This window comes from Pseudonaja textilis, chromosome 1, assembly GCF_049901715.1.
Source record: "Pseudonaja textilis isolate UNSWEBS1 chromosome 1, rPseTex1.2, whole genome shotgun sequence".
Lineage (NCBI taxonomy): Eukaryota > Metazoa > Chordata > Lepidosauria > Squamata > Elapidae > Pseudonaja > Pseudonaja textilis.
Window position 1 is genome coordinate 144,961,350 of NC_141990.1, and position 27,343 is coordinate 144,988,692.

Consider the following 27,343-nt stretch of genomic DNA (forward strand, 5'->3'; position numbering starts at 1 on the left):
TTCAGGAAAGCCTTGCCAGCCTTGCTGGCTATAGAAGAAATGGGCCGACAAGGCAGGTGTAGGGGTGTGAGAGGCCTGACTACAACTGTCCAAAGGTAAGTAGTAGGGCAGCTCAACCATCCTATCCCCACCCTAGCTTAATTTTTATCCATGCATTCTGGAATGGGCGGGATCTTAATAAGGGATAATTTTTTTGGGGGGGGGGTAGGGCTTATATTGGGCACATGTGTAAAAATTAAGCAAGAACTTACTTTCATGGTAGGTGCTATTTTCAGGAAAACATGGTAGTACATTGTAGAGAGGAATAGTCCATTAGGTTGAAAGAGTTGGTAGGAAAATCAGTGTTTCTGTTTTATGTTGGGGTTGCTGGCTAGAGGTTGTATAAATGTGCACTTCATCACTATTTGACATAATTTGCTTTTTGGTACTCGGTTGGCAACTTATATGATTATTCTTATAAATGCCAACTTATTTTCCACCCTTTTTTATTAGATTAGTATATTATTTGAATATATAATCTGCCAGAACTTCCTAAGAACGGCTAAATGTGCATAGAGAATGGTGTAAGATGAAGTGATGTATTAATGAATAATTACTGGAAATGAAGCATATAAGAAGATATAGTGTTCCATAATAAAATCTTATTTTAAAAAAAAAATCAAAAATGCAATATGTTGACTCAAAGCTTTTTGTGCAAGTGAGAACCATATTTGAAAAGTTGGTGGGGAAACTTTTAAATTTTATTTTATATGTAAGACCATTATTTTAGCCACGGTGGCACAGTGGTTAGAGTGCAGTACTGCAGGCTACTTCTGCTGACAGCCGGCTGCCTGCAATTTGGCAGTTCGAATCTCACCAGGCTCAAGGTTGACTCAGCCTTCCATCCTTCCAAGGTGGATAAAATGAGGACCCAAAATTGTTGGGGTCAATAGGTTGACTCTGTCAACTGCTTAGAGAGGGCTGTGAAGCACTGTAAAGCGGTATATAAGTTTAAGAGCTATTGCTGTTTTAGTATTTTGCAGGAGCTTTAATACTACAATTTTTAAAATAAAAAGCACACACATGTTTTATTTTAAAAATTATATTCATTCGTTCATTCATTCATCAATAGAGAGCATTTTAACCCTTAGATTTTTATGGCAACATTTAAAAGATGCCTCTTTTTGGGGAAGCAATTAAAAAATTGAATTTGCTTTTTCAAAGGGGGTGACAAATGCCATGGAATTTTTCTCTTCTAGAGGAGGCTGATTGATGTTCAGTGGCATAGCTCTTGCTGCTCAAAGGAGTCTGTATTAGAAGGGATGGAGAAGCTGCAGCAGAGTGAAAAACTGAGTGGAGGAGGGGCTTTAAGAAAGTGGGTAGTTTGGAAAAGATAAGGCTGCGGGAGAGGAAGAAGCAAAAGCTCCTTAGAGAAACAAGTGCAAAGAAAGGAAGCTGCAGAGGTGAGCAAAATGATGGGAAAAGTTATGAGAAGACAAACTGTCCCAAACTCAATAAGCAAAGCTGCTTGTGTTGCAAAAGAATCAGTGTGGAAAATAAGAGATTGTTATTGATCAAATCCTCCCCCTCTTGAAAAAGGGGAATAAACCTTTCAGTCAGCCAAGTAATACTTATTAAGAGATCTTAAGGGAAGAAAATAAGCCGAGGGAACTGGATAAAGAGATTTAACGTCAACAGGGAACTGAAGTGTTCAAACAGCTTATCGTTTAATTCCTAAGGACTTTAGCTTACACTGTTGCGCACAATTGTTAGGTTGTATTTTGGAGGATTAATTTTATTCTTGAGCAACTAAAGTGCTCTCCTTGGTCAATCCAAAATATCAATAAATCTCAAACTTGAATATTTAAGAAAGTAAAAATGAGAATGTGGTGCACAATTATTGGGCAACTATTAGCGTGCAGATTATTATGCAACTAAATGAAAAGCAAAAATCTGCCCATCTCGCTCGTTTGTTTGCATCTGTTAAAGTGAGAATAATAAACAAACAACTCAAGATGTACAAATGAACATTTCTGACATTTCAAAAAAATATATCAGTGACCAATATAGCCACCTTCTTTTCAATAACAGTCATAAGACTTCCATTAATGAAATCTGTCAGTTTCTTGATCTGTTGATGATCAACTGTTTGTGCAGCAGCAACCGCAGTCTCCCAGCCACTGTTCAGAGAGCTGTACTGTTTTCCTTCACCGTAAATCTCCCATTTAAGAAGGGCCCACAAGTTTTCAATATGGTTTAGGTCAGGTGAGGAAGGGGGCCATGTCATTATGCTTTCATCTTTAAGGCCTTTATAAGCCAGCCACTCAGTGGAGTACTTCGATGTATGCAATGGAGCATTGTCCTGCATAAAAATTGTGGTCTTCGTGAAAGACTTTTTCCTGTACCAAAAGTGTCTTCTAAAAACTGGCAATAGGTTTGGAGTTGATTTTGAGTCCATCTTCAACCTGAAAAGGTCCAACTAGCTCATCTTTAATAATACCAGCCCATACGGTTACCCCGCCTCCCCCTTTCTGGCGTCTGAGTTGAAATGGAGCTCTGTGCCCATTACTGATCCAGCCACAGGGCCATCTGTTTGATCCATCAAGAGTCACTCTCATGTCATCAGTCCATAAAATCTTTGAAAAATGTGTCTTCAAATATTTCTTGGCCAAGTCTTGCTGTTCAGCTTAGGTGTCTTGTTCAGTGGTGGTTGGATTTCAGCCTTCCTTACCTTGACCGTGACTCTGAGCACTGAACACCTTGTACTTCTGGGCACTCCAGGTAGGTTGCAATTCTGGAATATGACAACACTGGAGGATAATGGATTCCTGGTAGCTTCATGTTTGATTCTTCTCAAATTGTTGGCAGTAATGTGTATCTTTTTTTTCTCAACACGTTTCTTCCATGTTCCCTGTTGACTATTTGCAACAAAACATTATGGCTCTATCTTAGCAATTTCAAGAGCGCTGCATACCTCTGAAAAACTTTTTTTTTTTTACAATTTTTGCCTTTTCAGTGTCAGTTAAATCTGACATCTTTTGTGGCCCATTTTTTCCTGAGGAAAAGAAGCTGCCTAATAATTATGCACACCTTGATATAGGGAGTTGATTTCCTTAGGCCACACCCTCTCTCATTACACAAATACACATCACCTGATATGCTTGTATTCAGTAAGCATACACGTTTATACAGCTTGGAGGTGGAAATATACATAAAAATGATGATATAGTCAAAATACTTGCTTGCCTGATAATTGTGCACACAGTATATATATGCCTGAGGAAGATCCCTACATTCTTCTTTCAATTGTTGAGTGAGTTGCTAAAAATGGAACTTAAAATAATTTGTTCAAAGTTTGATTAAAAAGGGACCTATAGGGTAGGAGCTCCTTCATATAGTGTCTTGAAAAACCCTGAATATTTAAACATCTAAAATGGGGCCTGGTTATTTCGGAAGAAAGGAAATTTTATGTGGTGTTTGGTACATGAGAGATACACTTGTTAAAGAAATGATTATATGGAACCAAGATATATAACCTGGAGGAAATAATAGAATTTTGCTCAATTTTATTTTCTATTTCTCTCTGAGTTAAAGTTGAAAATAAAAGCAGCCAAATAGAGTAATGGGATCAGAGAGGAGTTGCCTTTAAATATGGCAGGTCTGAGATAAATCCTTCAGTCCTGGATACAAACAGTGAAGTACCATTTGTGTTGAAAACTTAGAAAACCCATAAAACTTCCAGGGAAAGGATCTAGAGATAGTATGTTATAATAGTTGGGAAAATGGTCACATGGAAACTGTTATTTCAAGAAATCAACGGTTGATTTAAAAAAAAACAATACTGCAAATGATTAGTCACAAAAATGTTAAATGAAGAGGTGATGCAGATTCTCTTTTTTCTAATCACAGTTAAGTTATAGGGCAAGGTAGCTTGTGATTGTTGGTAACCTAAAATTTTTGGATTGGTGGACACAGGTGTCTTATCTACGGTATCATAAACTCAGAATTGGTGTGGGTGGGGGAAACATGGTTTCTAGCCAGTATGTCAAAGCAGAAGGTTGGGAAGTCAAGATCCTTTTAGATTACCAACAAGAAAAGAATCTCGGTGGTGTAGACAGGAGAAGGGTTTCTTGAAGTAGGCAGAACCATCTCAAGGAGATCTATGTGCTGCTTTGTGTTCTGAATATTTGAGAAATTCAGAGGAGTTGACATCTGTAGAGCTATATCCTTTTTATTAAATCTGAAAACCAATCCATTTGCTGTTTAGTAGAATAATTTTTACCTTTGATGTAAGAATCCCCAAAGAGATTTGCAACAGTGCAAAAACAAACCAACCTTTTTTTCATTCGGTTAAAGTCATGGCCCATTTTTGTTGCTTATTGAGTTTCAGAGTGTAGGAATTTGTGGGTTCTTCAGTGATGGGGAAGAGAGTCCCCATAGCCCTTGAATGGGAGATGGGAACAACTGGTTATCAGAGCCAAGCCTTGTTTTTGAAAGTTAAGGAAATTCCTAGAAAAGAGGCATACATTCCAATGCAGCAATTAAACACCTTAAACATGCAAAGCTTACCTCTTACCTTCCATAATATCGAAGTACATTAAGTTCCGATTACTTATATTTGTTTTGTAATAATTTTTTTCTATGCTATTTCTTTTTTGTTGTAGTATGAAAACCCTTGGACTGTCCCTAACCTACTTTCTATGGCAAGGATTGGTTTGGCACCTATTTTGGGCTATTTGATTATTGAAGAAAATTTTAATATAGCACTGGGTGTGTTTGCCCTGGCTGGAATAACAGATCTGGTACGTCCTGTATATATATATATATTTCTTTAAAAGTTGAGTTGAGAAATATTTTCAAATTCAGATCCTTAATTCTTGAATCTGATTTTATAGTCATGTGTATTTTCAGGAGCTCTTGTAGGAAAAAAAGATGGATATAAATCTGGCAGAAATTTAAATGTTTGGTTTCTTTCCCATACTATTTGTCTAACTTGCTTTTTCAGTTGGATGGCTTTATTGCACGAAACTGGGACAACCAGAAATCTGCGTTGGGAAGTGCCTTGGACCCTCTGGCTGATAAAATCCTTATCAGTATCCTATATATTAGCCTGACATGTGCAAATCTTATTCCAGGTAAGCAAAGAAGCTGTCTTTTCAATGATTGAATGTTGAATGATTTAAAAATAATGAATTGTTAAATATCAGAAGCAAAATCTCTTCCAGTTTATTGGCACAGTTCAATACCTCAGTATATTGATACCATAGTTATAGTATATAACTATAACTGCATATAATAGTGTAAACAAAAAAAAAAAATGCAATATACAAGATGTATCAAAAATCAGGCCCCAGGGGCCAATTTTATTAATTATTTTTTTTTTCAGACAAAATGTTACCATATTTAGGGATGCTCAAAATCATGCGTAAAATGAGTAAGGAAGGGATTGAAAAAAAACTGCATCCAATTTGAACATTTCATGTAATATATACTGCATAGTTAATTAACTATAAGACCTTATTTTTGGCATATCCTGTATGTCCATGTTGTTCATTGAACTCATTTTCCTGATTTCATTTTATTATCTAAAATAAATTGCTGAACCTTTGAAGGGTTTTAATAGCGCTGTAATTCTAAAGTGGTGGTGGATACAGTCAGAGGAGATTATAGCATTTGCATCTGCCTTACGTTGTAATTTATGTTGAGCTATATATTCTCCCTTGAAGGCAGATTATGGTTAGCAAAACAAGATATAGCAAACAGTAACAGATCTTGTGTATTTTATTCCCTTTTGCCTAGGTTGAGGTTATTTCCTTCTAGGGATAGAGGAGAGGCAGCTAAATGCTCTAGGTGTATGCTGCTTTTGCCCACGCCAGAAACTAAATGCATTGTTCAGTTACACAGCAACCTCTGTAATTTATCTGTGTTGTGTTTGTGGTAATGAGTAGGTAGATGGTAGAATTAAATAACAGTGATTTAGACTAATTAGTCTTGCAGCAATTCATATGGACATGCTGTGAATTGGAATTATTTTTATGTAGTCTCAATATGACAGCCTGTTTGTTGCAATGGTTGAGGAACCAGGCTAGAAATCTCTAGACTTGTGAGTTGAAGTCCCACCTTAGGCATAAAGCCATCTGGGTGGGGCTGGAGTGTGATCTTTGGCCACTTGCTCTTAGCCCTAGAAAGAAGGCAATGGCAAACTATTTCTGAAAATGTTGTCAAGAAAACTGCAGGGAATACAAGAGTCAGGAGTGAAATTTAGAGATTTAAGAAGACTTTCACTATTTGTTTTTCAGTCCCTCTTACATCAATGATAATTCTAAGGGACATTGCGTTAATTGCTGCTGTATTCTATGTTCGATACAAAACTCTTCCTCCACCGGTAAGTATCCTACCATGTGTTAATATCTGCTTGATGGGATGTGTCAAAATTGTTCCCAAATGCAGGCTTGCTAAAATAGAAATCAGACATTTTTTTTCTACACAGACGATGGTACAAACAATGTTTTTCTGTAACAAAGAATTAGGGTGTGAAAGGGATTCCTTCCTCCTTTCTTATTTGGTCTGTCTCTCTCTTGTTTTTTGTATTTCTATCCAAGACAGATCTTTCTTTGAATGCTTCCAGAGGACAACCTTCCCTTATCTTCTTTCAGATAAAACTGTGGCTCCCAGAATTCTCCAGAAGTCTGGAACTGTGTGTGCTAATTTCCTTATAATATTTTCCCAGCCTTGAGTGTTTAGAAAATTATAACAATACTCTGTCCAACCTTTCAGTGAAAATTAAAGACCGTAATCTTTGTCCATCAGAATTTTCTTTGATCTTCCACTATTACTTGATTAATACCTTGCTCCGCTATACTTGTTAAACACCTCCAAGTTTCCTATTCATTTTCAAAATCTTGTTCAAGCTTCAAATTTGTCAACTTGTTTACTCATCTCATGTTTTCACCATCTGTCTTCCTGTGACCTTCCCTTGCCTAGCATCTCATTCTCAGTTGTGGAAGGCTCTCCTCCTTTCCCATAGAAATGACATTTCTTTTGATGTTCCTTCACTTTTCCCTCAGAATGCCTGCTTGGTCGCCTCCCTCACTTCCATGTTGCTCCTCAAAACAACCTTTCTAAGAGGTGAAAGTACTGTCATTCCACTTATCCCATTGAAGTGGACCAAAATATTATTGAAATAATCACAGACCTTCTCCTGTAGGATCCTCTGTCTGCCCTGTGGTTTCTTTAGTCCCATTTGTCTTCTTAATTTAATTTCTTGTAAGCCATCTTCCTTCTATAGTGGATATAGACAATCTAAGCCCAAGGCATAGGCAGCCTTCTGTACCACCCAAGGAAAGCTCCATCCAAATTCAATGGCATAACTGTCAGATATTTTTTTCCCCTGTATATTTTGTTGCTAAAATAAAGAGCAGAGACTCTACTAAGTTCTGCTGGCTTCATGCAATCATTTTGTACTTTAAAATTTGGTGTAATTGTGAAGGTGCCTGCCTAAAAATCAGGAGACTGTGAATTCTAGTCTCACCATAGACATGGGAGACTTTAACTCCCTCTCAGAAAACCCCCCACCTCACAGGGTTATTCCAGTGGGGAAAGTCGAGGGAGGAAGGAGTATCAGGTGTTTACACCACCTCGACTTATTTATAAAAGAAATTAATGTAATATATATATATAATATAATATAATATAATAATATAATATAATATAATATAATATAAGTAATATAATATAATATAATATAATATAATATAATATAATATAATATAATAATATAATATAATATAATATAAACTTTATATAATATAATATAATTTATATTTATTTATATATATATATATATAATATAGTCTTGCAGCAATTCATATGGACATGCTGTGAATTGGAATTATTTTTATGCCTCAATATGACAGCCTGTTTGTTGCAATGGTTGAGGAACCAGGCTAGAAATCTCTAGACTTGTGAGTTGACGTCCCACCTTAGGCATAAAGCCATCTGGGTGGGGCTGGAGGTGATCTTTGGCCACTTGCTCTTAGCCGTAGAAAGAAGGCAATGGCAAACTATTTCTGAAAATGTTGTTAAGAAAACTGCAGGAATACAAGAGTCAGGAGTGAAATTTAGAGATTTAAGAAGACTTTCACTATTTGTTTTTCAGTCCCTCTTACATCAATGATAATTCTAAGGGACATTGCGTTAATTGCTGCTGTATTCTATATTCGATAAAAACTCTTCCTCCACCGGTAAGTATCCTACCATGTGTTAATATCTGTTTGATGGGATGTGTCAAAATTGTTCCCAAATGCAGGCTTGCTAAAATAGAAATCAGACATTTTTTTTTCTACACAGACGATGGTACAAACAGTGTTTTTCTGTAACAGAGAATTAGGGTGTGAAAGGGATTCCTTCCTCCTTCCTTTTTTGGTCTCTCTCTCTCTCTTGTTTTTTGTATTTCTATCCAAGACAGATCTTTCTTTGAATGCTTCCAGATGACAACCTTCCCTTATCTTCTTTCAGATAAAACTGTGGCTCCCAGAATTCTTCAGAAGTCTGGAACTGTGTGTGCTAATTTCCTTATAATATTTTCCCAGCCTTGAGTGTTTACAAAATTATAACAATACTCTGTCTAACCTTTCAGTGAAAATTAAAGACCGTAATCTTTGTCCATCAGAATTTTCTTTGATCTTCCACTATTACTTGATTAATACCTTGCTCCGCTATACTTGTTAAACACCTCCAAGTTTCCTATTCATTTTCAAAATCTTGTTCAAGCTTCAAATTTGTCAACTTGTTTACTCATCTCATGTTTTCACCATCTGTCTTCCTGTGACCTTCCCTTGCCTAGCATCTCATTCTCAGTTGTAGAAGGCTCTCCTCCTTTCCCATAGAAATGACATTTCTTTTGATGTTCCTTCACTTTTCCCTCAGAATGCCTGCTTGGTCGCCTCCCTCACTTCCATGTTGCTCCTCAAAACAACCTTTCTAAGAGGTGAAAGTACTGTCATTCCACTTATCCCATTGAAGTGAACCAAAATATTATTGAAATAATCACAGATCTTCTCCTGTAGGATCCTCTGTCTGCCCTGTGGTTTCTTTAGTCCCATTTGTCTTCTTAATTTAATTTCTTGTAAGCCATCTTCCTTCTATAGTGGAGATAGACAATCTAAGCCCAAGGCATAGGCAGCCTTCTATACCACCCAAGGATAGCTCCATCCAAATTCAATGGCATAACTGTCAGATATTTTTTTTTCCCTGTATATTTTGTTGCTAAAATAAAGAGCAGAGAAAGTTCTGCTGGCTTCATGCATTCATTTTGTACTTTAAAATTTTGTGTAATTGTGAAGGTGCCTGCCTAAAAATCAGGAGACTGTGAATTCTAGTCTCACCATAGACATGGGAGACTTTAACTCCCTCTCAGAAAAAAACCCACCTCACAGGGTTATTCCAGTGGGGAAAGTCGAGGGAGGAAGGAGTATCAGGTGTTTACACCACCTTGACTTATTTATAAAAGAAATTAATGTAATATAATATAATATAATATAATATAATATAATAATATAATATAATATAATATAATATAATATAATATAATATAATATAATATAATATAATATAATATAATATAATATAATAATATAATATAATATAATATAATTTATATAATATAATATAATTTATATTTATTTATATATATATATATATATATATATATATATATATATATATATATATATATATATATATATATATATTATTTCTGAGGTTCTCGCGGGTATTTGTATGTGATCTTTGGTTGTTAGGGTTTTCTCCCGCGTAAGATTGAAGTATCTAGGCAACGTTTCGATGAAGTCTCATTCATCATCTTCAGGCTTCTGTCTCCGGCTCTGTGCTTCTCAGAGTGATGTGAGATTGCAGCTGCTTCTTCCTTTTAACTGCTAGTGGGGTGGGACTTGATTGGGTGGGGGCTTGGCTTGTGTTCTGATTGGGTGGGGGTGTGTTCTCATTGGTAGGGGTTTGGCTGTGTTCTGATTGGTTGGGGGTTGGCAGTGTTCTGATTGATTGGAGCGTGTTCTGTTCAGGTGGGGGCTTGGTTGTGCTCAGGTTAGTCTTAGTTGCTGGGGATTTGAGTTGGTGAGCTGTGATCTTGCTGTTTGGCTTGAGTTCGTGGTGGTGCTGCATCTTCATAGTGGGTGTCGGTTTGCTTCATGTATGGTTCGGAGGGGTTTGAAGTGGGTAGTGATGCAGCTGCAGTGCAGCTTCTGGTCCATGGTCGTGTCTCATCTTCTGAGTGGGTGTGAGTCTGTTTTCTACATGGAAGTGTGGTGGTGGCATCTTGTGTGGCTCTCTTTTTTGATTGAGTTCTTAAAAAAAGAAGAAGAAGAAATGACCTCTTCCCTGGTCCAACACCTCAAAGCCACAGGACATGAAATTGATTTTAAAAATACCAGAACTCCAAATGCCAAATGCAGGCTTGCTAAAATAGAAATCAGACATTTTTTTCTACACAGACGATGGTACAAACAATGTTTTTCTGTAACAAAGAATTAGGGTGTGAAAGGGATTCCTTCCTCCTTTCTTATTTGGTCTGTCTCTCTCTTGTTTTTTGTATTTCTATCCAAGACAGATCTTTCTTTGAATGCTTCCAGAGGACAACCTTATCTTCTTTCAGATATCTTCTTCTTTCAGATAAAACTGTGGCTCCCAGAATTCTCCAGAAGTCTGGAACTGTGTGTGCTAATTTCCTTATAATATTTTCCCAGCCTTGAGTGTTTAGAAAATTATAACAATACTCTGTCCAACCTTTCAGTGAAAATTAAAGACCGTAATCTTTGTCCATCAGAATTTTCTTTGATCTTCCACTATTACTTGATTAATACCTTGCTCCGCTATACTTGTTAAACACCTCCAAGTTTCCTATTCATTTTCAAAATCTTGTTCAAGCTTCAAATTTGTCAACTTGTTTACTCATCTCATGTTTTCACCATCTGTCTTCCTGTGACCTTCCCTTGCCTAGCATCTCATTCTCAGTTGTGGAAGGCTCTCCTCCTTTCCCATAGAAATGACATTTCTTTTGATGTTCCTTCACTTTTCCCTCAGAATGCCTGCTTGGTCGCCTCCCTCACTTCCATGTTGCTCCTCAAAACAACCTTTCTAAGAGGTGAAAGTACTGTCATTCCACTTATCCCATTGAAGTGGGACCAAAATATTATTGAAATAATCACAGACCTTCTCCTGTAGGATCCTCTGTCTGCCCTGTGGTTTCTTTAGTCCCATTTGTCTTCTTAATTTAATTTCTTGTAAGCCATCTTCCTTCTATAGTGGATATAGACAATCTAAGCCCAAAGGCATAGGCAGCCTTCTGTACCACCCAAGGAAAGCTCCATCCAAATTCAATGGCATAACTGTCAGATATTTTTTTCCCCCTGTATATTTTGTTGTTAAAATAAAGAGCAGAGACTCTACTAAGTTCTGCTGGCTTCATGCAATCATTTTGTACTTTAAAATTTGGTGTAATTGTGAAGGTGCCTGCCTAAAAATCAGGAGACTGTGAATTCTAGTCTCACCATAGACATGGGAGACTTTAACTCCTCTCTCAGAAAACCCCCACCTCACAGGGTTATTCCAGTGGGGAAAGTCGAGGAGGAAGGAGTATCAGGTGTTTACACCACCTCGACTTATTTATAAAAGAAATTAATGTAATATATATTTATAAAAGAAATTAATGTAATATAATTGACTACTTTTCCTGAAGCTGTGCAAACCCCAATCCCGTTTTATACTCTGTTTACCAACAGAATAAGTCAGATAAACGCATCAGAATTGCACTGTTAAACATCAGCATAAAGATGTAGAATAAATATGCTTTGCTGTTAAAAACATCTGCTCGATTTAATCCATTTGTAAATTCAGTCAAGGGTTAGGGTTAGGGTGTTGTTTTCACCGTGTTTATTAAAAGCAAGATTATTGTTATTTTTTTGTTTCTCACAGAAGACTTTAAGTAGATATTTCAATCCATGTTATGTCACTGCTCAGTTAAAGCCAACGTTTATCAGCAAGGTAAGAACAACAGTATGTCATGCCGTACCCATTTGGCAAACTGAATATTGCCTCGCAACACTGGTTTTTTTTTTTTTGGTTGCTTCCTGCAATTAGATTGTCTTTCATGATTTACCCAGGTAGTCCTCACTTAACGACCACGCTGCTTGAAGTTGTGATAGCGCTGAAAAAATGGACTTACTCTTATATCTGTCACAGTGCCCCTACAGTCACACAATCAAAATCCAGGCATCTGGCTAACTACCACATATTTATAATGGTTACAATATTCCACCCTCCTTCCTCTCCCATATCTATGCCCTTTTGGCTGCCCTGCTGGAAGATGGCACTACAGGTAGTCCTCAACTTACAACAGTTCATTTAATGACCGTTCAAAGTTACAACGGTACTGAAAAAAGTGACATGACCGTTTTTCACAGTTACAACATCATTATTCCCATGATCACGTGGTCAAAATTCAGATGCTTGGCAACTGGTTCATATTTATGACCGTTGCATTGTCCCAAAGTCATGTGATTCACCTTTTGTGACCTTCTAACAACCAAAGTCAATGGGGGAACAAGATTCCCTTAACACCCAGGTTACTAACTTGTCAACTGCAGATTCACTTAACAATTGTGGCAAGAAAGGTCGTAAAATGAAGCAAACTTCACTTAACAGATGTCTCACTTACGAACAGAAATGTTGGGCTGTGCTGTGGTCGTAACTTGAGGACTACCTGTATACAACAGCCTCTTCCTCTCAACCATAGAGATGGTCCTTGATTTACAACCATACATTTAGTGACAGTTCAAAGTTACAACAGCTGTTAACTTATGACCATTTTCCACACTTAACAACAATTGCAGTTTCCCCATGATCATGTGATCAGAATTTGGACGCTCGGCATCGAATTTATGATAGTTGCAGTGTCCCGGGGTCATGTGATCACCTTTGGCGACCTTCTGGCAAGCAGAGTCAACGGGGAACCGAGACTCACTTAGAACAGCCATGTTGATTAACAGTGATTCATTTAACAATCATGGCAAGATCACAAAGTGGTGCAAAACTCACTTTAACAACTGTCTCGCTTAGCAACTGGGCTCAACGTTGATCTTTAAGTCGAGGACTATCTGTACTGTGCTGAGCAGCCAAAGGACAGAGGTGAGAGCGGGTGGAGGAAGTTGAGGCAGAGGCAGCGCTATTCCCACAAGGCAGGAAAAGGGAATTGGCCTCTTTGGGCTCAGCGATCCCCTGAAAGCACCTCTTGCCTTGGAAAAATCAGGGCTGGGAAGGACTCAACCAGCATCAGCTTGAATCTGGGTGGGTCTTCACCTCATAACTGTGTGGGGTTTGCTTAACAGGGGCAGCCAGGATTGTGGAAACTGCCGTTGTTAAGTGGTACAGTCACGTGATATTTCGCTTACTGAGAGCTTCACTAGCAATGAGGTTGCTAGTCCCAATTAAGTTTGTTAAGTGAGGATTACCTGTAATCTTCTGCCCCAGACTGGTGTGGAGGGACAGGGAATAGGAACGAGGACAATAAAGAATAGATGACGTCCATAACGGGAGAAAATGTTGAAGTTCTTTGTTCCCTGAAAGAGAAGGATGCCTGAATGGCAAAACAAATCTATAAAGGAAGAGTGAATGGGCAAAAAGAAAAACGAAGACAAAGTTGTGGGTGGAATGAGTTGATGGGATCCTCAGAGAGGAAGTAAAGGCAACCAGAAAGATGAATTTTGTTGGTGTAAATTAGATAAAGCTGTATTTTCTTTCCTGTATTATATCTTCAATATATTTGGTTTACCTTTCCTTTCTCCATTTCTGTGACTTAAATTACATTGCTTACCCTAAAAGGGGAGAGCGTCATGGGCACGTATTGTAGGCGCGGTACTTTTTCTGTGAAAATGCACGGTGTGACCTTAGTTTTAATCTAATCTATTACCAGGTGAACACAGTAGTACAGCTCATCTTAGTCGCCGCGTCTTTGGCTGCTCCAGTTTTCAATTATGTGGACAGTGTGTATCTTCAGACTCTATGGTATGTAAGGTTATAATTATTGTTATACTATTAGAAAGTGGAAAAGCAGGCAATGTAAGCAGTACAATGAAAGCTCAGGCAATTTTACTTACTGCATGCTGTTCGATATTGGCTAGTTTTGTGAGATTCAGGATAGTTCATGAAAGCAAGAAGAAAAATAATAAAAATAGGAGCAAGCACAGTAAAAAACAGCTTTCACACGATGAGCCTATAACACTTTAACTGTTGCTAATACTTTAACTGTTCCTGTCTTAGTATTGAGTCTAGGTTTATTGAATTCAGAGATGATTTACTTCAAGGAAGATAGTTCCATCTACGTCTTCATTACTTCCTCTCCAATTCAAACACACACATGCACAACTCTTCCTGTTTTGTGAATCAGCCAGGCACAGTTTAGGTTCAGTTTGTTAGTGGCAAAACACATGCATTGGGGGTCAAGTTTCCAGAAGCTTTTAAAAAAATCACATTTTGAAAAATTTCACAAATAATAAAGATCACAAAACTCTGTGGATTCTTTAGTCACTTTAACACAGCAAATGAGAAAATATATAATTTTTGCTCAACAATTTGAACAATTTAAAGTCAAATTAGACGATCAAAAACTAAAAAGTGAACAGAATTACAACTCCGAGGTATCTTTTCTAAGGTTGATTTAGATAAAAAAAATCTGTATATATGGGATTACAATCCTAGCAACATGAATTATGTTCTTGTAGAAAGAGTTTGTTTGATTTAAGGCAGAACTCACATTGCCTTGGCATTAATCTATATGGTATCATATGTCAACTAAAAAAATATTTTAGCTTAGGTAGGTTTTCTTTGGAACTTCTAGGCATTTTATGCAGCCCAGTGTTATACATCAGATTTTAATTGTCATAGAAAAAACAGTTCCACCTCAAGTAGGACTCTTCCTAGTTTAAATAGGTTTTTAAAAATTGTGTTGCAGTGATTTTTAGACTTGACGTTATCTCTCTCTCTCTTTTTTTTTTTTGGTTTGGAAACTAAAACCATCATTTTCTCCCTGAAGGTGCATCACAGCTTTCACAACAACTGCATCTGCATACAGTTACTATCATTATGGTCGAAAAACAGTTCAGGTGCTAAATGACAAATGAAGTTTTGCAGAATGACTGCTCTCCTCTCATTCAGTTTGTGTGGAGTTTATGCAGAGACTCTGAATGATACCTTTGCCTCAGTGAAACTGCCTTCACCACGTTAAAATGAAGTTTTGATCATGTAAATAAGCAGGATTTTCAGTGTATTATTTCAATCTATTACAAATAAAGATTATAATTTTTTACTGTACTGAACTTACATATATATAAAGATAATTGTCTGATATTATTTGTTGATTGCTGTCCAGAAATTTGCACTTGGTGTGCGTCATTGTGCTGTTTCCTTTGGTGTGTATCCCAAATGAAATAGTTATATGAAATACGATATAATTGATACAAGCAGAATTTAGTTGAGTTTTACTGTATTTAAAATGTGGTATGATCGATGCTGCAGCCAGTTACTACAATAGATAAATGTAATACAGCAGGCAGTAAATTCTACAGAATATAGATACAGTATGACCTTTATAACCCTTCATACACTTGTCTTCTGGTTTAAATATTATGGTTGCAATAGCCCTTTAAGATAAAACTTGGGTCTCTTCTTCCTTAGTCTAATATTGGGGCATACTCAATTTAGGAAAGAGCTGCTTTAACTGTTCCAGTGATGTGCTGACATAGTTTGTTTTGAAAGATGACCAATAAATAAAATAAATATACAAGCATGCAGATGCAAAATAGAGAATCAAGATAATTGATTTTCCAAGGCAGCTTTGTAAGGGGCTGAGATAAAAGCGTCCTCTGAATAGGGCCTGCAGAATAATTAATGTTCTTTGAAACAGATGATTTGATTGTGGTTGCTTAGTTCTGCTTGTACTGTAAACCTCTGGCCTATTTTACAGGCTGTTTATAAGGAGTATAACAAAATGAGTGCATATATCATTTTGTAAAGATTTTCAAAAGTGTAATAGGAAAAGTTGGCCTATTTATGTGCAATCTTTTGTCTCAATTCATCAAACTATTTTAAGGCTGTAGGAAAGGTGAAAGATTGATACAACCTGAAGAGTGACAAGAGTCTATTTTATAGCAACTTTTCTAATGCATTATTTGTCAGTAGAAGGGAAAATATTATGGCTTTGAATACATTTAAACTGTACTGCAGATTTCTTTGGAAAAGTTTTATGCAAGCGCTAATATTTCTCATCAGTATGGTGAGCAGGTACCATTATCTGACAGCTGTCTTTTACCATAATACCAGACAACTAAGGAAATAGATATCAAAAGTAAAACAAAGAAGTCCTTCTTTGTTCTGGCTGACATGAATAAGATGTTGGAGTTTCTGTGAGAAAAAGTTTGCAAATCTGCATGTTAATGATTAGGAGCTGCAAATATCAAATGTGATATTTGTTAAAACATAGGAACTTAGGACAAAAGTCTAAAGCTACTGTATATGTGATATTAATATTTTGTCCATCAAGTACAGGAATCAAAACAAAAGATAAAAATTATGTATATTTAGCTCCACTTTCCACAATAGCAGAATTTAGCCTTTTTTAAAAAAATGACCTGTTTGAGATGTTACAGAATTAGATCAGACACACTTAAGTACATGCAAACAAATAATGTTTCCTATGTGATAAGCAATTACCTGAATATAAAAATACTTGCTAGGCTGAAAATAAATGTGAAAATATTACATTAAATAGCTAAGTAGAAATGGTTTTACAGAAATGAAGGGCAACAGTTGAAATGGTTGGGATATTCTATGCATTATAGGATTTTTAAAAATACATTTTATATATCTAAATTTTATAAAGTTTGTATGCTGAAAATATTTTTGATAGTTTATACAAAATCTGGCTGCTGCAATCTGATTGTATTGCAGTATATAAAGTTTTCCCCTATTTCATTAAGACAAAATAGGAGATATGCTACACAACCATAGAATATATTCTTTCAACCAGATAAGCATAAATGTTGCCAATGCCAAAATGCAAGAAGTTTGAAAATGAACAGTATGCATGTTTGTCTGCCTTTGCACTTTCAAAATAAATCCTTTAAACGACTTCACTGCGTCTAATTGTGTTGCGTGACCCCTTTTCAAGCATGACAGTGGCTGGTGCTGCCCTAGTTGTCCCTCATACTGTTATAATCGGTGCAAAAAGTTTAGGTAGGTTGCTGAATGGTGGACGACGACCACATCACAGGAAGTCCATATCAAGAGTCTTTAAGCTGATAAGAGGACATTCATATTTAAGGCCCTGAATGGCTTTGTGCCTGACTCTCATGTTAAAATCTGCAGAAGAGACATTTTCTAAGATGCTTTACTCTTCAAAGGCCCCACTTCTTAAGAGACAAGCTTGTCCTGTGCATTTAAAGCCGGTTTCTTTAGCCAGGCCTCTAAATGATAGCAAATTTTGATACTTCTAATTTTAAGCATCTTCTGCACTTCTCATGCTTATTTTACATCAATTTAACTGGCAATAAAAACTATTTAAACTTTCCCCTGGTTCCCAGTCCTTTTAGGGATGTAGTCCTTGGCATGCCATTAGTGGTACTTGGTTAGGACAAAGTTGTGCAACCAGGTTTTAAATACAGGTAGTCCTCCATTTACGACAACTCAGTGACCATTCAAAGTTACAACGGCACTGAAAAAAGTGACATGATCATTTTTCACTTTGAAGCATCCCCTTGATCATGTGATCAACATTCAGATACTTCGCAACTGGTTCATACTTACGACCATTGCTGTATCCTGAGGTCACTAAACGAATGGTTGTAAGACTACCTGTATACCTATCAAATTAATCTCTCTTATTCTCTGTGGGTTTCCTTCCTGGTTTCACCTATATCCGTGATGGCGAACTTACGGCACATGTGCTGGAAGTGGCACATAGAGCCAATTCTGCCGGCACGCGAGAGGTCACTCGGAAGAGCCCCACAGCGCAAGTGCCCCCACCAACCAGCTGATTGTTGGGTATCTGCCGCGCAGTGCGTGTGCAGGGGAGTTGTGAGCGCATGCGCAGAAGAACATGGTGCGTGCACGGGAGTCACGCGCATCGCATTATGGGTGGAGACACACACGCATGCATGCACACACACTGTCGGCACGTGACGTAAGAAAGGTTAGCCATCACTGGCCTATATGATGGCATTCAGCATCCTCAGGTCTTTGGATGGACCTAAATCTGCATTTTGAATCCCTGGTCCCAGGAAACAGAATACATGGTTGAGAATAGATCAGATCTAATGAGGAAAAGGAAGATCTACTATCTACTTATCGTCAGGGGTGGGATTCTACAGGTTCGCACCTATTCACTAGAACTGGTTGTTAACATTCTAAGCAGTTTGGAGAACCAGTTGTTAGAAGGAAGTACTGGACTAATCCTGTAAGGAAGGCAGGAAGGAAACATTCTGGTGTTGCTTACAGAAACTGCCTCTTCGTTAACCCTTATTACATTCTTGGCAGTACTAGACTTCCTGTCTCAGGAACCTCTCTGGAGTTTTTTCCCCCTCCTTTGTTGGTACTTTGCTTGTGTGGAGTGACCATTCAAAGTTATAGTGGCACTGAAAAAAGTGACTTATGACCGTTTTTCACACTTGACTGTTGCAGCATCCCCATAGTCACGAGAGGCCAGTTGAGGAGATGCGTGCCTCGACGGGAGTGATATTAAGTTGGCCACGCCCAGCCAATAACATGACCACTAAGCCATGCCCACCAACTAAGCCACATCCACAGAACCGGTTGTTAAAAAAATTGAATCCCACCCCTGCTTATAGTAAACAAGCGGAACATTGGAACAGTAACACCTCCAAGTGAAAGGAAAAACTTCCTTCTGCTCTTAAAATCTGACCATTTCGTCCTCAGTTTGGAAGCAATAATGCCAAATATTTTCTTAATGATACCCCATCCTCCCTTGGCAGCCAGCTTAGATGTCACTGCTCAACAACATCCTCTGTGGAGTGAAGGATGTATCGCTGGATTTATACATATGGCATTAGGAAGCACTTTCCGTAGCCGAAATAAGCTGTCATGAGTATATAAACATCCAATCTGATACTAATAGGGAAAGATGGGAAGGAATGAAAGTTCTTGGGTTCCATGAAATACGTAGCATAGGCGGTATTTTTTTTATTTCCTTCGATGAACTTTCTCACTCCGGCATTTTAACAATCTAACATTCGTAACGATGTTAGCCTGAAAAATCCATCTTAAAAAGAGAACTTTTTTTTTTTTGCTCCATGAAAATTTTCATCTCCAATGAATCTGCAACATTTGAGCAATCTCTCGTCAAATCCACTCTGGAGAATTGAGGGACTCTACCAGGCACAATGGCGGCTTCAAGAAGACAGGGAAAAATCAGTTTCTCATTCCTGCTGGCACGTCTGACGTTCCGGCTAATTGGTTGAAATGCTTTAAATAACGGAGTAAGTGTTTTCTCCTCCAAAAAATAGTTCGGATTTTGAGGATTTGTGGTAGTTGTTTGATATTTTTCACAGTTTCAAATATTGAAAAATAATTTCTGATTGCTTCAGTTGGAGAAGAAATTTCACAAGGAGAAAGCAATACTAAAGCAAAATAAAAAATAATTCCTCTAACTTCTTTTTAGGGCGGGGGGAGAATTAGGAGGAGGAATAAGGGGGAAAAAAATAATCACAGTGAGTAAACAGTTTACAACAATGGCCGGTCTCATTACCCTGACTTATTTTATGGAATAATCAAAAGCAGGATTTTTATAAGACACTAGATGTGTGTTATATTGCTCTATGTGTGGTGTTTTGTGTTTTTTACACAGACATACCGACAGTAATATGGTAGCTATGAGAAAGACCGCACTTGTTGTGCACAGAGCTGCAAAGATAGATGTGTAGCTGGACTTTGTTACAAAGGTACTACATGGAGGATTATGCTCATTCCATCCTGTAGTTCGGCTTGATCCTGCCTTGTTCCAAGCAATTATACACACTTGGTAGGTAGAGCCAGGAAGAAGGTTATACAGAGTGTATCGCCTAGCGGTGGCATAAATTTCTCCAGAATTTGTATAATTCTTTTGGCTGCCTTTTGGACGGTAGGCAAGCTGGTAGAATCTTACTGCAGAATTTGGGGAGCACCAGTGGATCTGGGCTGAAGTGTCCCTCATTTCAGATACTTCGTGAAATCTTGGCGCATCTGGGACGGTGAATTCATCCGACATGCCTGGGCACAAGCAGGAAGACAACTTCTGGAGGTCAACGCAAGGCTTCTGGAGATGCCTGCATGGATCATAATCACACAAATCCACGGTCTGGGCTACAGATGCCACTTGCTGGTTTTCGTAATCATAGTCATCTGTATAATCCAGTAGACTATTAGTAGATGCAAGATTTGGAAGGGAAGTAGATTTGGTGGGATCCAGAAGGGATAGATCATTCTCACTGGAATCTGTTATCCTGTATGGAATGAACAAATCACTGGAAACTTCAAAGGAAGATGCTCCTGTCACTTCAGTAGTAAAACTGGGTAGAGAAGATTGGTGTGGTTTTGTGGTATCTTCTTCCCTTTCCTTCGTTTCAGTTGTGCTCACTACAGGTTGCTCAGTAGAGAGTTTTCCTAGGGTTGCTGAGATCTCTGTAGTAAGAGATGCAGCAATCAGAGGGTGCTCAGTAGATCTATGAACCGCTTGCTCTTTGTAAGCAAGAATGTCTGTCTGACCTGGATCCTTCCTTGTTAATTCTCTCCAGGTAAAAGATGTGCTTTGAGGGATGAAGGAATTGCCGAGAGACCTTTGAGGCAAAGTACCGGAGTCAGCCAATCTTCCTGTAGTGATGCTGGTAAGGATGTGGTATGGTTTGCCTTGAACCAAAGACAAGGCCGAATACGTGGTTGTCTGAGCTTGACACTGATCATAGAGTTTGGATAACAACATAGATGAAGATGTTTCTTTATCTTCTGGAGAAAAAGAGCAGACGGTGTCTGATGCCCTGAAACAAGGTAGTAAGAGGCCAAATCAATCAAGGTGTGCTACAACGTAATAGATGCAACGTGTAAAATGTCACAATAGTTCTATATCTTTCATTTGTGCTTCTGTATTTTTGGGTGAACAGTTTTTAGCATTTTTGTTCCCGTGCAAAAGTTCAGCTTTGCTTCTTATCTTATTATGTTATGACTATCTTGTGCTCTGAGGAAATAGGAGGAATCCAAATGAGTTCTGGATCTATGGTGGATTTGATTGAGTAACTTTAAACACCTTAAGTAAGAACTGTCTCCAAAGGTGGCATTCAGCAGGTTCTGACCAGTTCTGGAGAACCGGTAGTGGAAATTTTGAGTAGTTCAGAGAACTGGCAATTCCCACCTCTGACTGGCCCCGCCCCCATCTATTCTCTGCCTCCCGAGTCCCAGCTGATTGGCTGGGTCTTGTTTTGTTGCCCTGCACAGGAGAACGGAGCTGGAAAGCAGGTTAGTGGGTGGGGAGGGAATGGGATTTTACAGTATCCTTCCCCTGCCACGCCCACCAAGCCACGCCCATGGAACTGGTAGTAAAAATATTTGAATCCCACCACTGACTCTCTCTATTTCCTTATCATCTACACCAGAGATGTCAAAGACCGGATGCCTCACATGCAGTCCACACCCACCCCAGCTCCACGAAAGGAAAAACATCGCGATATGTCACGTGATGGCAACATGACGCCACAAATCTGACACCCGTGATTTACACCTCATGTAATGTGAAATATACCAGTGCTCAGTCTCTTTTTCCATGTATGCAAGTTGCTGATGAGAACCAAATTACAACTGATGGACCTATGCTCCCCTATCTGAGAGTTGTTAGTCTTTAAATATGACCCCCATAAGCTTTCACAAAGGGCAAAATAGAGATAGGAAATATATGATGTGACACCCTTTCGTAAATCAAACTCATATATTTGCCTTTGGTACATACTGCTGTTCGCTTTTCTGTCTTCTTTTAGATCTTGCTGATTCAAAGATTTGTTTTATTTTCAAAATTAAAAATCCACGCAATAGTTAATGTTAGCATTAAATGCCTTTGGACCCCACGTTAAGCAACTCCCACCCTTTTAAAAGGTAAATTGGTCCCGAAACTGGAGTTACAGTATCTTTATCCTCATAACCCTTCTTACCTCTGTAGAATGACTGTGTCAGGGTTTGACAGCAACCAAGAAATTTCACAATGACAAACCAAGGGATTTCCATAGAGGTTGATGGAGAGGATGTGCGATGAAGTGAGATTCCATGGGCTGAAGTTGCTCAAGTTACAGCTAGGAAAAAAAATAAAAACAAAAGAAATAGACAATTGAATATCCACATTACACGTAGTCTTTGACTTACAACACTTCATTTAGTGACTGAGGTTACAATGGCACCAAAAAATGTGACTTAATGACCTTTTTTCACACTTACGACCACTGCAGCATCCTCAGAGTGACATGATCAAAATTTGAATGCTTGGCAACTGACTCATACTTATGACAGTCACAGTGAACCCCTTTTGCGACCTTCTGACAAGCAAAGTCAATGGGAAAGCCCGGTTCATTAAGTTAAACAATTGCAGTGATTCACTTCACGATGGTGGCAAGCAAGGCCATAAAATGGGGCAAAACCCACTTAACAAATGACTCGCTTAGCAACAGAAATTTTGGGCTCGAATGTGGTCGTAAGTCAAGGACCGCCTGCTTTGTTCGCTTTATTGTCATAAATGGTGGAGGGAGATTGTATTATGTACTTTTTTTTCCTTCGTTCTACATCTGCCTACTCTGCAGCCTCCTTGATTCTCTGATGTAAAAAAAAGTCTCATGAAATTTCTGTTTGGGATTTATTTTGAGCCTATGAAGCCCAGGTGGCTGGAGATTGCTGGAGAGATGATTATAAAATGAAATACGGTTTCTCTTTAGTAATGCGAGATTCCACCCCAGGTAGGCAAGTTACCATTTTTTCTTCATGTTTGATTGAAAATCAACAGTAACTTATTTTCCATTAAATCCTGGAACATTTTTACAGGAGCTTATTACGATGAAAAACACCAGATGATTGAACTATATTCTTATAGCTGAATCGATATCGTTACAAATTTCACTAAATAGATTAAGGAATGAAGTCATTCAGGAGGAGTGTCATCCAACCTGACATCCTGGAGATATGTCAGTCCAACCAATTCTCATCCTCAATCGATACAGTCAATTGGCTCAACTAAATCAGCTTTGTAGCCCAATAGGTTTAGAAGGAAGCAGTTGAAATCTCAATTAAGGTAGACCCCTGCTAGTAAGTAGACACAGGAAATCTTACTTTTCAAATATTAGGGAGGTCACATGAGGCATGCGGTGGAATGACTCGGTTTCCACTAGACTTAGTGCATGGGAATCTTGGCAGTTCAATTCTCTTAGCATGGGCACATTGCGGAAGACAGCTGGATCCAGTCTTCTTAGCTTGGGCATTTGTGTTAGGTAGAAGGAGGTGAGCTGTGGCAGATCTTTGATCCAGTCCTCGTGAACTGGGAAGAAGAAGGAGGAGGTCAGATCAAACAAAGGACAGACTTAAGGTGATACTGACTTGAAGGCACAGATGGAACCTGTGGACCTCAAGACCCTGAAATTCCCAGTGGAATTTCTAATTAATATTCCCCCTTGGAGGACATGCCCTTCCTTACTTCTGCTCCAGGGAATTGTGTGCACATATACAGTTTAGAGAATAGACAACTTGGAAGCTCTTCAACCATGAACACTCTCTGGATCAAATCAGACATCCTTGCCAAGAATCTTTCAATAATTGGCTAGATTCTACTACCCACAAGTGAACATGGTGGATGGGGCTGTGGAAATGGTAATTCAAACTACCTGTTGACTCCAGGTTGCTTATTTTGTTCTGTATTGTAAATGAGAAACACAATTTACAGTAAGCCACTGTAAAAGCACACATACACAAATGCCCTATCAGGTAAGAACACTTAGCAAAAAATGTGGGCATTTGTTTCTAAGACTCCTGACATATAGGCATCAGGAGGAAAAAATATCTGGGAGCTGGAATACTAAATTTACTCATTCTTGGTTTTTTAAAAGTGAAACTAAATGTTGCTTTCCTAAACTTTCCTGAGAGTCTCATTGAACATTACTTTTGAGTAGTTCTGTAAATTTATTGTAAATGTTTAAATGTAATGTAAGTAGTGTATTAGGGATCTTTTAAAATAATAATAATAATAATCTCATTTGTACAAATTAATAATTATTGTTTTGTCTCGAACAAGTGAAAGAAATCCTTCAAATGGGAAATTCACCCAAAGGATTAATGTTGTCTATAGTCAGGTTTCAGCACTGGAATGCAAATTCCAAGTTTCTAATTAAAACTGAATTCAACTGTATTATGGATCGCCCATTATCCCCAGACAAGGTAAGACAAGAAATGTAGCTTAGCATACCTAGAAGTTAGAACTTTGGGAAAGACCATGTTTTGCCAAAGTCTTCAAAATTTTACAACCCCCTCTTTACTCAATTTGATGAGACTTGTTGTTTTTCCAGTTAGACTTTAACACTTACTCATCTCCAAGTAGGTTGCACTGAGGTCAAGGATGTTGATTGGAGCTTTTCTGACTTCTTCAGTGGACTCTGGGTGCTGGGACACGTTCATTGCAAAAGCAGATTCCGGAATCCCCATTTCCCCATCTTTTCCCAGCCATGTGGATGACAAGTTCAGGAAATGCAGCTGAGGATAGCAGGAGAAGGCGAATGGCTGGATCTCTCTGATAGGGTTTCCCGCTAGAGACAACCACCTCAGATTGCCCAAAGAAGAAGTAATGCAGGACGGTACAACCGAGAGCAAATTGAAGCTCAGATCTACGAACTGAAGACGGCTGAGATTTCCAGTCCCCCATATCATCTTGTGGATCTGATTCTGTCTCAGGGACAGGATTTGCAGTTTGGGGAGATAAGCCACACTTTGGCTATTTAATTCTGGCAGAAGATTGACACTCAAATCCAGACGTTCCAGAAGCTCCGGCAGACATTCAGGGAAGGAAGTGAGATTTTGATTCTGGACACGCAAGGTGATTGATGTCTGGTTCCTCAGCTCCTCGCAAGACAAGGTAGTAAGGTTGATGTTTTCCTCCCAGACATTCTGCTGAATCAGCAGAAACATCTTCACATCTTCTGGTATGGCAGGACTTGCCTTCTCTGTGGGTCTAGCAGTGATGATTCTGACAAGCAAAACTACCCAGGCCAGGAAGCTGGACATTGCGGTCCTTTAAAAACAACTTGGGTGTGAAGAGGAAGCTGTTTTCACAGGCTAGGCTAAGGGAGGAAAACAATATTGAGTACTACCAAAAGTTAATTCCCATAGAAGTACCCTCTAGTCTATTTTACAATGTCCATCCATTAAAATATAAGAATCTGTCCTTATAGTGGGAAGAGGGGAAAAAAATACAACTGGATTTGATCTTGAAATCCAGCCAGAGGCTCTCTTAAGTGGCAGATAGATTAACTACTAATTTAGATGGCTACTTTTTACTTATTAGAGTTTTATCCTGCCTTTATTACTTTTATAAATAGCTTAAGGCAGTGAACACACACAATGCTCCTCCCTCCTATTTCTTCCACAACAACAACCATGTGCAACCATGTTGAATCACCTCACGTCTTCATACATACATCTACATGTATGTGGGTGAACAAAAGGGAAGGAGGGTGGGCTGAGGGAGAATGTCTGGCCCAAAGTCAACCAGCTGGCTTTCATCCCTAAGGCAGGACTAGGTCATGCACTCCCAGAGAATAGAATGGAATAGAATAGAATGGAGTGGAATGGAATGGAATAGAAGAGAATAAGAGTTGCAAGGGAACTGAGAGGTCTTCTAGTTCAGCCCACTTCTCAGGCAGGAAACCCTGTTTCATTTCAGACATCACCATCACTAAACTGACTTATCCACTATCTAGCCAATTATTGACTCTCCATTAACATTCATTAATTTCATTCAGACTATATTCATGAACATACACATATTATATGACTATCCATTTAGAAATATGTTCCAGGGAATGCGACTGACATTACTATGCTATTTAATCATTTATTCCTAGGCTAAACCTACCTTGCCATTTCTCAAAAGTTTCCCTTCTTGGGAAAAAAAAAAAGACTTTTTGTTTCTTTGACTCTGTTCTTGGCAGCTCATAAACGTTCAAACTTCTTTTGCATGTTTGAGCAAACTTTATAATGGAAGCTGGTGGCATGGATTGCAGCCGCTTTAATCTTGGTGTATCTGTACACGTCCTTTCTTCATTCTGAAACATCCCTGGCCCTCCACACATCGTAAAGACAATACCCTTCTAGTGCTTTTTTTGGGAGGATTTGATGGAAGTACAGAAATCCAGCAATAAACTGCTGAACAGAGGATTGTACAAGGTGACTGGCCAATCGTACAGACACCTCTTGACTAGCATATAAGTGTAAGAACTCCCCCTCCAGTCGTCTACATTTCTAAAGTAATTTCCCTTAAATTGAAAAAGGCAGGCAGCTTGTTCTGTGCTCACTGGAATAAATACATTTTAGATATTACATCAATGTATTGACTGTTGTAAAGCCAACAACAGATTCTACCAGCACCAAAGGGATGATTGTTGTTCAACAACAATGCCGTGCAGCTTCCAGATGAGCCACAACTTTGCCACCAGTCCCAAAGATCGATTTTACAGCCCCCTTTGCAACGCTCTGAAAATCGGACTTCAGTCTCTACCGAAACCAGTGTTGCGGGTGAAGCCTGAAGCCTCAATGTCAAACCATCTCCCCAGACTTCTTGTTCCGAAAAAGCAAGCCTCGTTTCCTCTTCTGCTGAGGGACACGAGGCCGAGAACAATGCCAGTAACACCTAGCCACTTGCCTGGAGCAAGAGAAGATGGGACACTTGTAGAACTCCCCTTTACCACGGAGGCGAGAGGAGCTCACCTATTGTCCACTCCACCTGAGTCAATCTCCTCTTTCATTTAGCCAGATGAGATCTTTGAACACCGCCCTCTGAATCAAAGAGGAACTATCCTGGCTTCCCCTTCGCCATCAGTCTCTGTTTGAACTTACCTAAACAGCGCAGAGTGTCTTGGGGAGAGGATCAGTGTTGGCCCCTCTCTCTGGTTTCCCAGCACTTGCTTTATGCATTCCAGTGACTCAGAGCTGACGCACCAGTAGCTGTGCTCGTTTGCTCCTGGCCCCTCCAGCCCCCCCCCCCAAAAAAACCCAAAACCCGAGTGTCTGTTCCTGG

At 38.7% G+C, this 27,343-nt stretch overlaps 2 protein-coding genes across 3 annotated transcripts in view; one reads left to right on the forward strand and one right to left on the reverse strand.

Moving 5' to 3' along the window:
• LOC113442643 (DNA helicase MCM8) overlaps window positions 1-17,176 on the forward strand; it is a 42,669-nt gene extending 25,493 nt beyond the window's left edge. For both annotated transcript variants that reach the window (XM_087918932.1, XM_026710362.2), the window contains 6 exons: window positions 4,644-4,781; window positions 4,985-5,114; window positions 6,279-6,364; window positions 11,968-12,036; window positions 13,964-14,055; window positions 15,083-17,176. In XM_087918932.1, coding sequence (XP_087775058.1) covers window positions 4,644-4,781; window positions 4,985-5,114; window positions 6,279-6,364; window positions 11,968-12,036; window positions 13,964-14,055; window positions 15,083-15,170 — 603 coding nt within the window. In that variant the 3' untranslated portion in view covers window positions 15,171-17,176. The remainder of the gene's footprint in view (window positions 1-4,643; window positions 4,782-4,984; window positions 5,115-6,278; window positions 6,365-11,967; window positions 12,037-13,963; window positions 14,056-15,082) is intronic.
• LRRN4 (leucine rich repeat neuronal 4) lies at window positions 16,669-27,258 on the reverse strand. The gene is made up of 5 exons (XM_026710386.2): window positions 27,159-27,258; window positions 24,639-25,383; window positions 23,395-23,599; window positions 22,233-22,370; window positions 16,669-21,071 (listed from the first exon to the last, which is right to left on the reverse strand). The coding sequence occupies exons 2-5, from the start codon at window positions 25,330-25,332 to the stop codon at window positions 19,814-19,816; spliced, it is 2,295 nt and encodes a 764-aa protein (XP_026566171.2). The 5' UTR covers window positions 25,333-25,383; window positions 27,159-27,258; the 3' UTR covers window positions 16,669-19,813.
• Window positions 27,259-27,343: the final 85 nt, after the last annotated feature.